This window comes from Stigmatopora argus, chromosome 12 (genome assembly GCF_051989625.1).
Source record: "Stigmatopora argus isolate UIUO_Sarg chromosome 12, RoL_Sarg_1.0, whole genome shotgun sequence".
Lineage (NCBI taxonomy): Eukaryota > Metazoa > Chordata > Actinopteri > Syngnathiformes > Syngnathidae > Stigmatopora > Stigmatopora argus.
The window spans coordinates 18,107,191-18,124,337 of NC_135398.1; the positions used below are offsets into that span (position 1 = coordinate 18,107,191).

The window sequence follows — 17,147 nt, forward strand, 5'->3', positions numbered from 1 at the left end:
TCTTGTTGATATCACACATGGGCTTAATGTACTGAACAAGAAGCTACAAGGCCAGGGGCAACTTGTCAGTGCTGCCTATGACAACGTGAGAGCATTCTGCACTAAACTTGTGTTATGGAAAGCCCAGCTCTCTCAGACAAACCTTTGCCATTTCCCAGCATGCAAGGCTCTCGTGGATGCAGGCACACCATTCAGTGGTGAGAAGTATGTTGAGGCCATTTCGAAGCTACAGGAGGAATTTGATCACAGATTTGCAGACTTCAAGACACACAAAGCCACATTTCAAATTTTTGCGGACCCCTTCTCCTTTGATGTGCAAGATGCCCCTCCTGAGCTTCAAATGGAGCTCATTGACCTGCAGTGCAACTCTGCACTCAAAGCCAAGTTCAGGGAGGTGAGTGGAGAAGCAGACAAGCTTGGGCAATTTTTGAGAGAGTTGACCCCCAGCTTCCCTGAACTTTCCCGAAGGTTCAAGCGGACCATGTGCCTTTTTGGGAGCACATACTTGTGTGAGAAGCTCTTCTCCACCTTGAACTTCAATAAGTCCAAGTACAGGTCCAGACTTACTGATGAGCATCTTCAAGCTCTACTGAGGGTCTCCACTGCTTCCTCCCTCAAGCCAAATGTGACTATGTGAGAAGAAGCGCTGCCAGGTCTCTAGCAGCAAGGAGTAGGCAAGAGAAGCCGTGTTCAGAATATTTCATGTTCAATGTTCCATTCAAGTTCAGAAAGTTAAAGGTTAAAGAGCTGTTAATACAGACATTTGAAACGGAATAAAAATAATTCATTTTCTCTACTTAGCCAGCCAGTGTATATCTACTGTATGCTCATTAGTATTATTTGGTTTTGTATTACTGATTGATTTATTTTTTATTCATCTTTAAGTTAATTTATTTAATTCATTATTTTTTGTTAAAAAATAAAGATATTTGATAACGTTGGAATGTTTTATCAGTGCTTTTCTTGTGGAAATCCTGATGCGGCCCAGTCTCACCCAGACTCGGCCTCTAGCGGCCCCCAGGTAAATTGAGTTCGAGACCCCTGCCCTAAAGCAATAGGCAGTAACGTCCCAATAGTCATCAATATGACCTATACCAAAGCATCTGCCCCCTTCAGGTCAAACAGGGAACGTCTTCTGTGCACTTAAAGACGCTCCATGTTTCTTCTAGGGAAACTATGCCTATCTTAAATCAATTATCTTATCTACCCCAGCCAGGTTCAATTTACCTAATAATTTGGACGAATGCCACGAAATTTCTCATGCCATTTCTGCATTGCTAATTTCATGTCTAATCTCTTTAACAAACTAATTACTCTTAATACCCAAGACATAATTTGTAAATCACCCCATACTGTTTACTTAAGATAAGAGCCATTTCTTATAGCTCCCTGTTATCACAAGAGAAATCTACAATAAGTAAATTAGAGAAATCAACCTTTTACCAGGCATTTCCTAATTACAATTTTCAATGCTTAATAAAGGATCCACAAATTGTCACCAATATGCCATAATATTGTAAAAAAATCCATTCATTTTTCTTTAATCAGCCAATCTCCTATATTAAAGTATTTTGAACAATCCAAACATTCAAAAACAGTAATAATCTCGTTCTATCCTCCAAAAACTAGCTCTCTTCAATTAAGAGCCCTTTGAACATCACAGAAGAAAAAAAGAAAATAATAATAATAGTATTATTCCCAATTCCAAAGCTTTTACCAAATCGATCTTTGCCAAACAGATTTACTATCACCTCGAAAGACATTTCTGATTAAATCCCAAAAATAAGTGTGAAGGTCATTGCGAAAACCCTGCTGCTTTTATTATGAAGTGTTTAACGGAAGCGCGCTCTTAGCCACTAACTGTGACCTTCACGAATGCTGCGAAGCAGCTTATCAATGTTGACATTCCTAAGCGACCTCTTTTTCTTTCTGCACACAATGTTTCGCCTCACAATTACAACGCTTTTTAGAGAAGACTAATTTAATTCCTCTCCCGATATCCAACTATATCACAATATTTTGGCAATACCCCATAATCACAATATGCTGCAAGCATAGCAAAACCCATTTCTGCCCTCAAGTTTGCTTCAGCACCCCCAAGGCCAATTATTGTAATGTCTTCACGGAAGGGGTCCAAAAAAATTAGTCGCTCGTGCGGTCTGCGCGCATACTGAATGCCTAACACCGTCAAATCAGCCGCTACGCGGTCCACATGTTTTTTTGCATTCAAATCAGCAGCAAAGACAGCCGCGCTCCCCTGCAGCCGACGCATTATTTGACCAGTTTAGAGTATGACAAAAACGCAGGTTTGGCAACCCCGCTAAACATTTAATTGGTCGTTTTGTATTTCTTTTCGACTGTTAACCAAAACATTCCCGCTGACAGGATAAAACCAAGATAATCCGCAATAAGCCATTTCATTCCATTAAATTGACAGTACATTTAGGTACTATTAACAAAGTATGCCTAGGACTTGGAAATAACCATTTTAATTTCCGTTTTACAACTTTCAGCAACACACAAAAAATTCCAATTGAATTCATTCACAAAGAATGTGATCTCTGTTTTAAAATTAGCTCAACATCCTCATGTTCAAAATCCCCATTCAAATCATTTTGAGCAGGCCTGCCTTGTTTTTAGAGACTTTTTGTCCAGGCAATCACGCACATAGCATTTTTGAAAACCCGATTTCATTTGTTTTTTCCAACTTCTTGGCTTACATTCCTATCCTCTCCCGTCGGCCCGCGCTATCTTTTATTTTTATTTTACACAACGGACCCGTTTTATCACTCTTTTTTCTGTGGAACAAGCCGCCTCGCTTGTATCTCCCTTCACATATTATATAGATTACTTCTATGCTTAGTGCGTATTTTATCCTGCAGGTTTTAATATTTCATGCATATTTAAGCTGGCCAGCAAACCCATATTTGTTGATCCATAAATTTAGGTGTTTAACCCTTGTAGCGCTTTGATTCTCAACAAACTTCCAATCTTTACACGGCAGACGCTGTTTTGGATCGTCGTCGCCAGCCGCTTTTACATTTGCGCTGCCCATTTTAGGAGGGAGCGCGCGCGCACTTAGTTATCAGTTAGCAAATTCTTTTCCCGCGGAACGACACACGTAACACACGCAACACAAATGTATACCCTAGCCTGATATACTGTCAGAGTTATATTTGCACCTTTCCGGACCGCGGTACAGGACACCCCGAACTGCCCCAAGTTTTATAGACTCATGCTCTGTCTCTTTACCTGGCATCGACTAGTATACCCAGGGTTTTACGCAGTCCCCCTGGACGCAAGTCTCATTTCAAAAAATGGACCTCACGTGCAATGCCCCTTCAACAAACGCAGACATTCACGTGGACTTACCAGATATGACTCCAGATGTCCCTTTCAGAGTGTTAGCCGTCAACCGTCGAGAACCAAGTCGCCTCGTCGAATAATCCAGCCCGTAAAAGGGTATTTAAGCGCCGTGCACGGTCTTTCCAGATATCGAACGGAAGCGACCTGGATTCTGCTCCGGTATCTTGGCCACAGGCTCGAAGGACCAAATGTTAGGTTCATCCAATTGTAGGTTTATCCTTAGGTTTTTCCGTATTCAGCTTTCAATAAAAAAGGCATCTGTAGTCATATCTACATTTAATTCTTGCAAGAGAGAATACATCCATCCGCGTCTCCGGCCAAGATCATTCTAACAACTCGAAGTCCGTTTCGCTAATTTAATCATAAGATTTTCACGCCATGCCCCACAGAAGTCTAAACATTCGTAGAGTCTCACAACAATGTTGTACAGTTATCAAAACAATTGTAGGACCTGTTGAATCGTCTCACAACAATGTTGTACAGTTATCAAAACAATCGTAGGACCTGTCGAATCTTCCCAAGCGAGTTTCGATGCGAACCCTTCAGCGAAGAGGGGCTTCCCAAAACAGTCCTTGGTTCCCAAGAGCGCTTGTTGTGAGTCCATCTTCCGAAGCCGTAAACAGTCCTCAGTTCCCAAGAGCACCTGTCCTGAGTCCTCCGAATCCGAAAACAGTTCGCAGTTCCCAAGAGCAATTGTTATGAGACCTCTCCATGCCCTGTCCTCTTGATGTGAACCAGTCCTTACTTTAGCAAGGCATGCATTAAAATGGCTTTTATTAATGCCAATAACTCTAACATAAAAGCACAGCGTTCAACACATATTTGTATTGTTTAATATTGTTACACATTCAGGATGAGCATTACTATTCCTAATAAGTAAATATATTGATTAATATAGTAAGCATGTTTATAATAAGGCTTTCTATTCCTAAGTAAGCATTGCAAACACATTTATAATAATGATTATTCCAACATGCATGTACATTTATGTGTATGTATGTATGTATGTATATATGTGCTAAGCAACACGCTTATTTAATTATATATTTATTCATGTATTTATTTCTTGACCTACTTATGACCTATCTATTCATGTCTAAAATGCCTTTCCTATTCCTGCATCCTCACCCTCTTGCCACTGGAACAACGAAATTTCCCGAATACGGGATGAATAAAGTTATCCAATCCAATCCAATCTATCTGTTGTAAACAGCAAGCCGTTGAATGATGCATCCAAATCAACTTAGGCAAAAGGAATCCAAAAGTTCAATAATATTTATTTAACAAGTACAACCAAGTTGGCAAAATAACAAAGAACGTAAAGTACCGTATTTTCACGACTATAAGGCGCACCGCGTTATAAGGCGTACCCTCAATCAATTACAAATTTTAATGTTTTTTTCCATATATAAGGCGCACCGCATTATAAGGTGTACCGCAAGACCAGGAAACGCGCATGCGCGGGCAAAAAGAGGGCTTTCTGGGTAATGAAGTATACTCGTGCACACAACACCCATAGGCAATGGCAACCCTTCTCAGAATAAAACTTCATTACCCACAATCAATACGTGGGTAAGCTCAACTATTGTATTTCCTGTTATTCTTTCTAAGGAAAAAAGCTCCCGCGATCATTCTTTAAAGACTATTTCTCGTTGGCAAGTGGTCGTGCGTTATCCTATTGTGAGGACATTTGTGTGCATCATTTTGGGAATATTTTGAAGGCAATACAACGGCAAACAGTCCATCGATAGCGAACGTGAGGGTGGAGGCGTGGCAAACCGCCAACCCGGAAAATGAAGGTAACAAAAGATTACAACAAAATTAGAATTCAGTTTTGTGTAAAGTTACATTAAACGTATGTTTGAGTGTCTGTATATATTAATCCAAGTTAATTTAAATTTGTTTGTTCCGTTTACGAGTGCGTTGTCGTGGAAAAAAAACAAACCCCCGCACGCCCCCAAACGTCTCTGTCTCCCGTCGGCGAAATCTGCCCAATTTTAGTTAGATCAAACACATTTTATTACTATTAAACCACTAGTTATGTGTTATTTTGTTAATAGATGGCGAATTAGAAGAAATAAAACATTTTTTCCAATCCAATATCCTGTTTTTGGTGTTTTTTCAGAGGGCTGGAACGAATTAATTTGTTTTCCATTCATTTCAATGGAAAACGTCCGCTCGAGTTACGAGAATCTCGTCATACGAGCTCAGTTCCGGAACGGATTAAGCTCGTATCTCGAGGTACCACTGTATATATATAATTCGCAGTCTAGCTTTGAATGCTTTGTTGACGCCAATCTAGCTGCTGGAGTTCTTTTGTCAATCCAGCCGGAATGACGGCGAGCACCAAATTAGTGTGCTCGCCGTCATACTGGGTGTATTGACAAAAGAACTACATATCCCAGCATGAACGGCGCACAGGGGAAAATGAAGTCGCAGGCTGCTTTCCGTAGTTGCGAGACCTGTAAAGGATGGTGTACCCTATCGACTGATATATTTTATTTTATTGTGAGAACAATTTTAATATTGGTCCATATAAAAGGCGCACTCGATTATAAGGCGCCCTGTCTATTTTGAAGAAAATTTAAGACTTTTAAGTGCGCCTTAAAGTCGTGAAAATACGGTACCCAAATAATTACAAAGAGAATGTCATGTTTCTATTGCCCTAGATGTGTTTGCCTTTCAGCAGATGATTAAATCAACAAGGCAGGGCGGTAACAACACACCTGCAGCAGATTGGTGCGTCCGCTATCTAAGAACACCTGCCACAACCAGCTGATTTTCGGAGTACTGTTTCCCTTTCCTACCACCTTGCTTGCCCAACACTTTGCTGAGATTTTTTGACATTTGTATTTTTGTGTTTTGTACTTTGAAAGCCTTACTTTATTCGCCAATTTGGTCGTGCTGTTTTTGTTATAGTTTGCCCCTTAATTCTACTCGTTGACTCGGTCGCGTTTTTTGTTATCTCGTTTGGATACTCGCGTTTTTTGGCTTGCTCTTTTGTTAATTAACCTTACTTTAGTAAATATCGACTCCTGTCCTGAGTTATGTATGGATCCACTTTACAACAGCTTGCCGTATCACAACAGAATAGTCTACCCTCGATTATCACGACTTCACTCGAATTCATTTCTTCGCGATTGTTTTTCTCTTATTAATTATTAAAAATAGATATATTTTTTTCAGTTCATAAAAATATGAAAGTCCACGTTGAATCTCGCAGGCGAAAGCCACTCCCTTGTCTTCCGCTTGCTACTAGGACTCCAGCAATGAAAACATTTTTTTTTTTAAAGTTCCTAAAAATGTGAAAATCCACGCTGAAACTCGCAAGCAGAAGCCAGTCTCCTGTCTTGCGCTTCCTACTAGGACTCAACTCTGAAAAAGAAAAAAAGGTAGTGATCCTACTTTGCAATTTTTCGATAATCACAGCCATGTCTGTTCTACATTAACCGCGATATTTGAGGGATTACAGTACTCCGACCAAATGGATCTCACAATTCCGAAAGGCATTGGTCACGCGCTCGCTGGTCATAATCACATGATCAGCCGGCATGTTCCACGTGAATATCATGATCTCCTGCAAGTTTTTAGTGTGGAACAGTCCAAGACACTTCCTCCACACCGGCCTTACGATTTTGCCATAGAGCTAATAAGCGTTGTTGCCTGGCTCTAGGCTAAACCAGGTTTCTAAGCCCGAGCAAGAGGCAACAAAGGAGCCTGAGCCGCTGGTCGTATTCGCCCATCCTTATCACTGTTAGGGGCAGGGTTTTTTGTAGACTAGAAAGACAAGTCTCTTAGGCCCTGTGTCAATTACCGTGGTCTGAATGAAATAACAATTAAGAACAAATACCCGGTACCTCTGTTAGACTCTGCTTTCGCCCAATTGTCATCAGCCACCATCTTTACCAAATTGGATTTGTGCAACACTTTCCACTTGGTCAGAATCAGAGAGGGAGATGAGTGGAAAACGGCGTTCAAGACCCCCACTGGGGCATTTTGAGTATTTAGTTATGCCTTTTGGCCTCACAAACGCACCCGTCGTGTTTCAGAGCCTTATCACTGATGTACTCAGCGACATGTTAAGTGTTTTTTGTTTTGTGTACCTAGGTGACAATCTAATCTTTTCACGGGATTGGCAAGAACATTGTCAACATGATCGCATAGTTTTGAGACGTCTTCTGGAGAATAGGTTGTTTGTCAAGGCAGGGAAGTGTGAATTTCATTGTTAATCTGTACAGTTTCTGGGCTTTATCGTTGAGAGGGGCCAAGTCCGCCCCGACCCGGCCAAGATCAGGGCGGTGGTGGAGTGGTCGACTCCGAAGTCTGGATTCCTCGCATTTGCTAATTTCTGCAGGCGGTTAATCTGTAACTGTAGTATGAGGGCTGAGCCCCTTACCAGGTTGAGGTAAAGATAGATGGTCTATTGTGGCCGAGGCCGCATTTCTTGAAACGTGCATTCACGAGCGCTCCGGTACCCATTCATGTTGACACTGATCTGCCTTTTGTTGTCGAGGTTGATGCGTCGAGCTCTGGAATGGGGGCAGTTCTGTCCCAGAGGTCCACAGTTGACCAGAGGCTGCACCCATGAGCATTCGACTCCTGCTGCCCCAGTGCAGCAGAGGCCAATTATGACGTCGGTGACCAAGAGCTGCTAGCCATTGTCTAGGCGCTGGAGGAGTGGAGACACTGGTTAGAGAGGGCGAAGGCGTCTTTCCAGATCCTCATTGACCACAAGAACCTGGAATACCTTAGGGCCGCGAAGCGCCTTAACCCACGTCAGCTTTGTTGATCTATGTTCCTGACATAATAATAATCGGACATAGGCCCTGTCGTCATCATCAACAACAAAAGCCTAATTGTCATCACACCCAGAAACTGCGTATGACAAAATTTGTAGTGTTTCCCCATAGTGTGCGTTTTCTCGGCAAAAGACCCAAATAAGTGATAGTTTCGGACTCATAATTTGGCATTCTGCCGTTATGGGTACATCACATCACAACCCCGAGCGGATCACTTACATCTCACTGTCTTTCACTTAACTTCAGTCAGCCAGTAGGAGGCAGATCACCGCCCAAACATCTTTTCATATTACCTCACCCCGAAGTTATTACGCAGAAGGGATTGTGTGTTGTGTTACCGCAAGTTTAGAGTTCTGATGGATGTGGGGAAAAAACTGTCCTTAAGCCTATTTGTCCGTACTTTGTGGGACCTATAGTGTCTGCCAGAGGGCAGCAGCTGCAACAGATTGTGACCAGGGTGGTATAGGTTCCCGATGATGTTCCCGGCTCTGCTGAGGTAACAAGGGCTGGCAATGTCTTCCAGTGAGGGCAAAGAGCAGCCGACGATCTTCTGGGCAGTGTTAATCACTTTCTGTATGGCCTTGTTGTCTGCTGCCGTGCTTCCAGCGTACCACACTGTGATGCAGTATGCCAGGATGCTCTCCACAGTGGCTCTATAGAAGGTTACCAGAAGCTTGGTGTCCAAGTTGTTCCTCCTGAGTACCCTGAGGAAATGGTTTCTGGGCCTTCTTCACTACTGCCGTGGTGTTTGTAGAACAGGAGAGCTTATCCGTGACGTGGACCCCCAGAAATTTAAAGGACTGGACCCTGTCTACACATACTCCATTTATGAGGAGTGGGGCCAGATCTGTCCTGTGTTTGCGAAAGTCCAGGATTATTTCTTTAGTTTTCGTGGTGTTCAGTGTGAGATTGTTCACCAGGCACCACGAAGACTGTTTGTTGACCTCATCTCTGTAGGCCGACTCATCCCCTCCTGAGATGAGTCCAACCACAGTGGTGTCATCGGCAAATTTGATGATGGAGTTAGACTGGTGGGTTGGTGTACAGTCGTATGTGTACAGGGAGTACAGAAGAGGACTCAGTACAAAGCCTTGAGGGGAGCCAGTGCTCAGTGTAATGGAGGAAGAGAGGTGGGGACCAAGTCTAACAGTTTGTGGTCGGTTGGTCAAGAAGTTCTTTATCCAGCAGCAGATGGAAGAGGATAGTCCAAGGTGGGAGAGTTTGTCAGTCAGAATGTCCGGTTTTATAGTGTTGAAGGCTGAGCTATTGTCAATGAAAAGCATCCTCGCGTAATTCCCATGGTGTTCCAGGTGGCTCAGTGCTGTGTGTAGAGCAATGGTGATAGCATCCTCAGTGGACCTGTTTGCTCTATAAGCAAACTGGTGAGGGTCAACTGAGGGAGGGATTGTATTCCTGATATGGCGGGCTACCAACTTTTCAAAGTACGTCCATCATGATCACAGGCGTGAGTGCAACATGCCTATAATCATTCAATGGTTGGCTTTTTGGGGACAGGGATAATGGTGGCAGAATTCAGGCAGGATGGAATGATGGATTATTGCAGGGAACAATTGAAAATTTTTGTGAAGACTCCAGCCAGCTGGTCAGCACAGGCTTTGAGCACCTTCCCAGGTACTCTGTCAGGCCCAGCAGTCTTCCTGGTGTTCACAGACCGCATTACCAGTCTCACTTCCTGTTCCTGGAACTTCAGTGTATTGCTGCAGGGTGGTGGTGGGGGTGTTGAGACTGGGTCTGATTTGTCAGTCTCAAAGCGGGCAAAGAAACGTTCAGTTCCTCCGCTAGTGAGGCATCTGCGTTAACAGACATATTATTGTTATTGTAATTGGTATGTCGTATTCCCTGCCACATCTTCTTTGGGTTATTTTCTATGAAGTGCTCCTCAATTTTCTTAGTATATGCTGCCTTGGCCTTTTTAATGCCTCTTTTCAGCTCTGCTCTGGAAGCTCTGTATTGTATCTTGTCCCCTGATCTGAAGGCGGTGTTACGGCATTTGATGAGTGCCTGTGTCTCCTTAGTCATCCAGGGTTTTTGGTTAGGAAAAACCTGTATCTGTTTATTAACAGTGACGTTGTCCATGCAGTTTTTGATTTAGGAAAGTGCAGTGTCCGTGTAGTCCTGGAGGTTGTCGTTTTCGAAAAGTTCCCAGTTGGTGCGGGAAAAACAGTCCTGCAGCTGAGAGAGAGCATCCTTGGGCCAAGTTTTTATTATCTTTATTTGTGGAAATTGTGGATGCTTCAACTTCACAATCACATTCCGTCCAGCCCTGTGCCATGTCAAGGCTCCATGAACTGGCGGATGATGGGGCCTCTGAGGAGTCCGACAGGATTACTTCGTTCCTTGCCCACCCTGTCCTACCCGCGGTCGCACATTCCGCTGGATTTTGTCACTTGTTTTCCTTGCTTCAAGGGACATAATATCATTCTGATGGTGGTTGATTTCTTTTTGAAAATTGAAAACTTCAGTGTGCTCCCAAAATTACCATCAGCCTTGGAGACTGCCAACCGTGACCGGACAATTGGGTAAAAATACCAACCAGAACCGACAGGGCCCAGTTGCAATACTACCACTCCTTGTAAATAAAATACCCATGTTGATGACACTATTTCTGGGTAAACAGAACCCCAGAACCTTCCTGGACCAATATTTTTACACAAATTAGTCAATAATACATCTACCCACACATGGGACATAATTCCTTGGTAAAACTACCAACCAGAACCGACATGGACCGGTTCTAATACTACCACTATTTGTAACAAAAATACCCCTGCTTTGAATCGGCAGAACTCTTCCATCCGCTGGACAAATTTATTCATTGCAATTGGGTCAGGTACCGCTCTAAAGTGCACTTTTATCGGGGAAATCAACCACCCTGGGCCCGGTTCTGATGTCTAAAAATCCCCAGTATTTGTATCTAATCATCAAATGCTGTTTTAGGCTGGATTTGACCCCATTTTAGTGCATTTTGGGCCGTTTGGCGAATGGACTTATATGGACGTATTTCCCTTCATCGCTGCATTTTACCGGGAAAATCAACCACCCTGGGCCCGGTTCTGATGTCTAAAAATCCCCAGTATTTGTATTTAATCATTAAATGCTCTTTTCGGCTGGATTTGACCCCATTGTCGTCTTTTCTTTTCATGGGGAAAACTCATCTTATGGCTCGGTTCTGCTACATCTGCCCGCCCAAGAGTGCTTATTCCCGGGCTGCCATTGACGGTAGACTAATAAATTGAGAGTGATGAGTTATTTTTACTATAATTTGGACAACGCCAGCGGCGGGCCGGATTAATCATCCTAACGGGCCGTATATGGCCCGCGGGCCGAGGTTGAAAAACATGTACACACATGATCCGGGGGCGGGGCGAGTGCGCGAATCCCGCGGCGGTGAAATGTCCGTTCGGCCAAACATCCGGTCGGCGAAACGTCCGTTCGGCGAACTGTCCGTCGGCCAAACATCCGTCGGCGAAACGTCTTTCGGCGAAATGTCCGAGTACCACTCCCAACTTATGGTAACCTACGTTTTCCGGACTCATGATCTTCCGTTTGAACTCGTGTCAGACAGGGGTCCCAATTTGTCTCTCGAGTCTGGGAAGCGTTCTGCAAGGCACTCAGAGCTCCTGCTAGCTGCTCGTCCAGCTATTATCCACAGCCCAACGGGCAGACAGAGAGGACCAACCAAGAGCTAGAGGTGGTCCTCCGCTGCGTTTTGTCTACGGCACCCAGGGGCCTGGGCCTAGCATCTCCCATGGATCGAGTACGCGCACAACACCCTGGTCTGCTCGGCTACCGGTAGGTCAGCTTTCATGAGTGCGTAAGGGTTCCAACCACCTCTGTTCCCGAGCCAGGAGGGCAAGGAACCCGGTGGCCATCAGACTCAAACTTCCTAGCAACATGAAGGTTCCTCCCGTGTTGCACGTTTCTCTGCTCAAGCCGGTGTCTTTCTGCCCCCTCCTCCCCTCGTCTGTTCGATGGCACCCCATACACAGTACACAGTGCGGACCATTCTTGACTCCCTTAGTAGGGGGTTGCAGTATCTGGTCGACTGGGAGCAGTATGGCCCTGAGGAACATTCCTGGATCCTCGACCCATCACTTTTGACGGTTTTCCACTCTCTCCATCCTGCAAAACCAGGTGGTGTGCTAGGCGGCGTCCATTGTAGAGGGGCACTGTCATGTTTTTGTTGCGATGGTGTTTGCCTTTCAGCAGCTGATTAAGCAACCAAGGCAGGGCGGTACAAACCAACCTGCAGCAGATTGGTGCGTCCGTTATTTAAGAACACCTGGGTTTGGGTGTGAGTTTGCATGGTTGTCCGTCTCCTTGTGCCCTGCGATCGGCTGGCCACCGATTCGGGGTGTACCCTGCCTCTGGCCCGGAGTCAGCTGGGATAGGCTCCAGCATCATCTGCAACCCTAATGAGGATATAGCGGTTCCGAAAATGAATGAATAAAAGTTGATAAGAGTCTTGAGTTGAGAAACAGTTCCCTCCTCCCTCCAGGCATGGATTACTACATGTCACGGCCAATGTTCCCTCTGGATTACTACATGTCATGGCCAATGTTCCCTCTAATTTTTTGTTTGTCTGGGCAGAAAGACAAGCTGGGATAGGCTCCAGCATCCTCTGCAACCCTAATGAGGATATAGCGGTTCAGAAAATGAATGAATAAAAGTTGATAAGAGTCTTGAGTTGAGAAACAGTTCCCTCCTCCCTCCAGGCATGGATTACTACATGTCACGGCCAATGTTCCCTCTAATTTTTTGTTTGTCTGGGCAGAAAGACAACCTCCCTGAGCACACTGAGTACCAGTGTGAGCAACATCATCATTGCTCGCTATGGGCACACACCAGTATCACACCTGCCATAAGCAGGTGCATGTCTACTACACATAAATGATTTAGTAATAATAAAATGTAATGATTAATATTTATGAATGGGCGGCCCGGCGGATGAGTGGTTCGCGCATCGGCCTCACAGCTCTGGGGTCCTGGGTTCAAATCCAGGTCGGTCCACCTGTGTTGAATTTGCATATTCTCCCTGGGACTGCGTGGGTTTTCTCTGAGTACTCCGTTTTCCTCCCACATCCCAAAAAGATGCATTGTAGGCTGATTGGAGACTCTAAAATTGCCCCTAGGTATGGGTCTGAGTGTGCATGGCTGTCCATCTCCTTGTGCTCTGCGATCGGCTGGCCACCAATACAGGGTGTCCCCTGGCCCAAAGTCAGCAAGGATAGGCTTCTGGCCCAAAATCAGCAGGGATAGGCTCCTAGCCCAAAGTCAGCAGGGATAGGCTCCAGCACCCCCCGGGAGTGATTAAGTGGATAAAGCGGTTCAGAAAATGAATGAAAAAATATCTATGAAGAAAACATCTTCATAAATCCCATTAGAATATGCACAAATCCGACTTAAATTTTACCTTATTTTACACATCTGTCCTTCTCACTTCTCATTCTCGTTCAAATGACTTTTCCGCTGAACGTGTGTGAAAAAACTTTTTCAATAGTTTTTATATTCATGTTAATGAACATATATATGTAAGATTGTAGCAGAGGGCTAATTTCCATTTATAGTCCATTGTGTAGGTTGAAGACAAACGATCACACATACTAGACACAGACACGCACGCACACAACCACACACACAGTAGATTTAGACAGTTCTCACCCGATTTCACCGCTTGATAAAAGGGCTGTAAAACACGAAAAACATAAGAGTGGACAGAGCTACTGCCACTGGCTGCCGCGTAAACGGCGCAATCATGGGGAAAGGGGTAAAAAAAAAGTTTGGATTTTATTTACTGCACGCCATATGATTGCTGCTGCACGAAGAAGCCGAGAGTAGTGCACAATTGTGCATGTGCACAGCTTAGAGGGAACATTGGTCACGGCATGGTGGCTGACTGCTGCTGACAGTTGATTGTGAGTAGAAGTGCTACCATCTATTGCTAAATTTCACCAAAACCACGTGAAGATCGATTCAGACGGATTTTGAATTAATACAAGAATAGAGCAATTCGATATTGCAGAATCGATTTTTAGAAACATCTATACTGCACACTGTTATTAATCTCTTTCTCTTGTTGTTTTTTCTCATTCCTACTTTTTAATGTGCAATTCTATCAAGCCGACGACCACCACCATCGCCGACAAGACAGGTACCACCATAAAAGACCAAAGTGGTCATTCTTCATCTTCCTTCCTCCCTCCTTTCTTCCATCTCCTTCTTTCCCTGGTGCAAATTGTGTTCCCTTGATCCCAGTTTACTGCCAATTTTCCATGTCCATTTTTCTATGTACGGACAGTATTGTACTTGTCTTTGTTGATCTATGTACGGACAGTATTGTACTTGTCTTTGTTGATCTATGTACGGACAGTATTGTACTTGTCTTTGTTGATCTATGTACGGACAGTATGGTACTTGTTTTTGTTGATCTATGTACGGACAATATTGTACTTGTCTTGTTGTGTATGCTCACCTGTGGCCCAGGTATGTTTCAAAGAACCATATCCTTACTGTTCACTGACACCTTTCCCCTCAACTTCCAAGTCAGCCACCACCAGAACTTCTTGCTTCTAAAATATCAGTTTAGTGGCTGTCAAATATTATCCATAATGCAGCATGTTACATAAGGTGCATGGGTCAATTGTGTCTTGTGTTTTTGAGTGAGAGGCTCATTAGCCTCTACTATGTACAATGAAATACATTTAGAATGACTATATATTGTACAACTTTCCAACAACTGTTAATTATGAGCCTATTGTTCTCTTTAGAAACAAAAGTTGTATCTTAGTATGTGTATTAACGTGTCTGTGCAAGTAATACTGTGTATTTTTGTACGTGTGTATGAGAATGTGTATCCATAAGTCTCCTGCATGTTTTTTTCTGCTGTATTTGTTTTTATGTTAAAAATGATAATCATGATAATCCCTTGGGGGTAATTTTACTGTTGGACTTTCGTGCGGTGTTTGTCCATTGTCGTAGCCGCGATACCCAAATAGCAAGGCTGATGGGCACCATCACAATACTCTAAATCATGGGTGTCAAATGCATGGTTGTGGCCCTCCTAATGGGTCTGAGCCCACATGATATTTTTTTCTACTTTGTAGCCCATTCCTACTGTAGCTACGGAATCAAATACTTTGATTTTTTTCTTTTTGTATGGTTGCCGCAAAATCTGAATTTTTCACGAGTTCCAGCAAGGAACCTTAAAATGTTCCAAACCCAACAAGAAGTCTCCTAGAAATGACCAACATTTTCAGAAAGCGACAAGTGAAAAGGAAATAGGAAACGATCCAAAATTTACAGGAGGTGACCTGTAAGTATCCAAAAATGAAAGGGAAGTGACGCAAAATCATGGCCTGCAATTGAAAATGATAGATGCCTAATTCCTTTATCCTGAATGTGAATGCTCATTTTTCAGTGCCATTCATGGCATCACTTTGGCCAGTAAGTTAACTTTTTTGGCCCAAAATAAACTGGTCTGACCCAACTAAGATCTAGATGGCATAAATGTGGCCTGCAAACTAAACTTAGTTTGACATCCCTGCTCAAACTGAAACAGCCTCAATATTACATTTCTTCATCAGAGTATGTGAACTAGTTGTGCTGCAACATTGGTAAAAAAATGTCAACCCTTAAGATCTGATTCAGATGGTGACTGATATGAGTGAAAGACATTTTTTCTTCTGGATTAATATACAGTCGTATCGCTACTTACGAAATTAATTGGTTCCAGAACTATTTTCGTAAATTTCAAGTTTCGTAAGGAGAGCAGTACTTTATATGTACATTATCTAATTATTGTCCTGACAAAACTCCCAACTAAACCCTTTAAAATCGTTCAAAGACCCCAATTTTGTATGAAAGATGTGAGAAACAAACAACAATGAGATAAAATAATACACTTTATTAATGTCTTAAAATGTATAACAAGCATGCAAAAGATATCCGTGTTGAAGCGCAGGTGAACAAGAGGGAGCTAATAGTAGGCAACAGAAAGAGAGAGCACACAAACACACATCTAATAAATATAAAATTAAGAATTCAAACCACAAAATTAACAACATTAATAAACAACAAACATCACCGTTTCATGATTTCTTCGGAATTTTTCACCCATTTTTTTTCTTGCTACTGGTTCTAACCTGTTTGGATTTAACGTTTAAAAAAATATATATATCTAAAGACGATTGGCTTTGATGACTTTTAATAATGTTTCTATAATGCAACAAACAAATGTCATCAAGGTGAGCGATCGCACGACTCGTGAACACTTTCTCGATGTTTTTTTTCGACGAAGACAAAAAGTTTGTGAAATTTCTCCAGCATTTCTTTTATTTTTGCTGTTGGAATGCTCGCTGCTTTCTCCTCGTCCGCCATCTTGTTATAGTCATCCTGTATTGCCAAGTGTTCCATTAACTCCCGTTCATTCATCTCCTCCGTTGAGAGTTAGTTTTTGTGCCCGTGGACTAACTCGTCAATGTCCTTCTCGCTCACCAATTCTTTTCATTCATTCATTCATCTTCCATACTGCGCATCCTCGAGGGGGTTGTGGGTGTTGCTGGAGCCTAACCCAGCTGTGTTCGGGCTAAAGGCAGACTACACCCTAGACTGGTTGCCAGTCAGTTGTAGGGTAAACAGAGATAAACCACCATCCGCACCCCTAATCATACCGCCACCAGTGGGAATTGAGCCCGTGCCTGCCCGCACCAAAGTTAGGTGAGTGAATCATTACACCACGAAGCGGTGCCACTATTTTTCATTCACAACGATAATTTTCTTGGGAGGAATGATGATAAAAACAGAAGCATCTGCTTTATCCAAACTTGGAAAAACTCTACAAAAAACACTGTCAAAACTCGAAGGGCAGTCAAAAGTAAATAAGGGAATCTTGAAAAATGGATAGTGGTTGTTGTGAGACAGCCAATGAGAGCCCAGTAGACTGTAACAAGATTATAATGTACA

The 17,147-nt window shown here is 43.2% G+C and overlaps 1 protein-coding gene across 5 annotated transcripts in view; it reads left to right on the top strand.

Annotated features, from left to right (window-relative positions):
• Positions 1 to 15,107, top strand: part of LOC144086374 (dynamin-1-like) — a 121,873-nt gene extending 106,766 nt beyond the window's left edge. For all 5 annotated transcript variants that reach the window (XR_013304430.1, XM_077616324.1, XM_077616329.1 and 2 more), the window contains one exon: positions 14,307 to 15,107. Coding sequence is in view for 4 of the 5 variants with exons in the window: in XM_077616324.1 (XP_077472450.1) it covers positions 14,307 to 14,349 (43 nt within the window). In the remaining variant the exon portion in view is untranslated. The remainder of the gene's footprint in view (positions 1 to 14,306) is intronic.
• Positions 15,108 to 17,147: the final 2,040 nt, after the last annotated feature.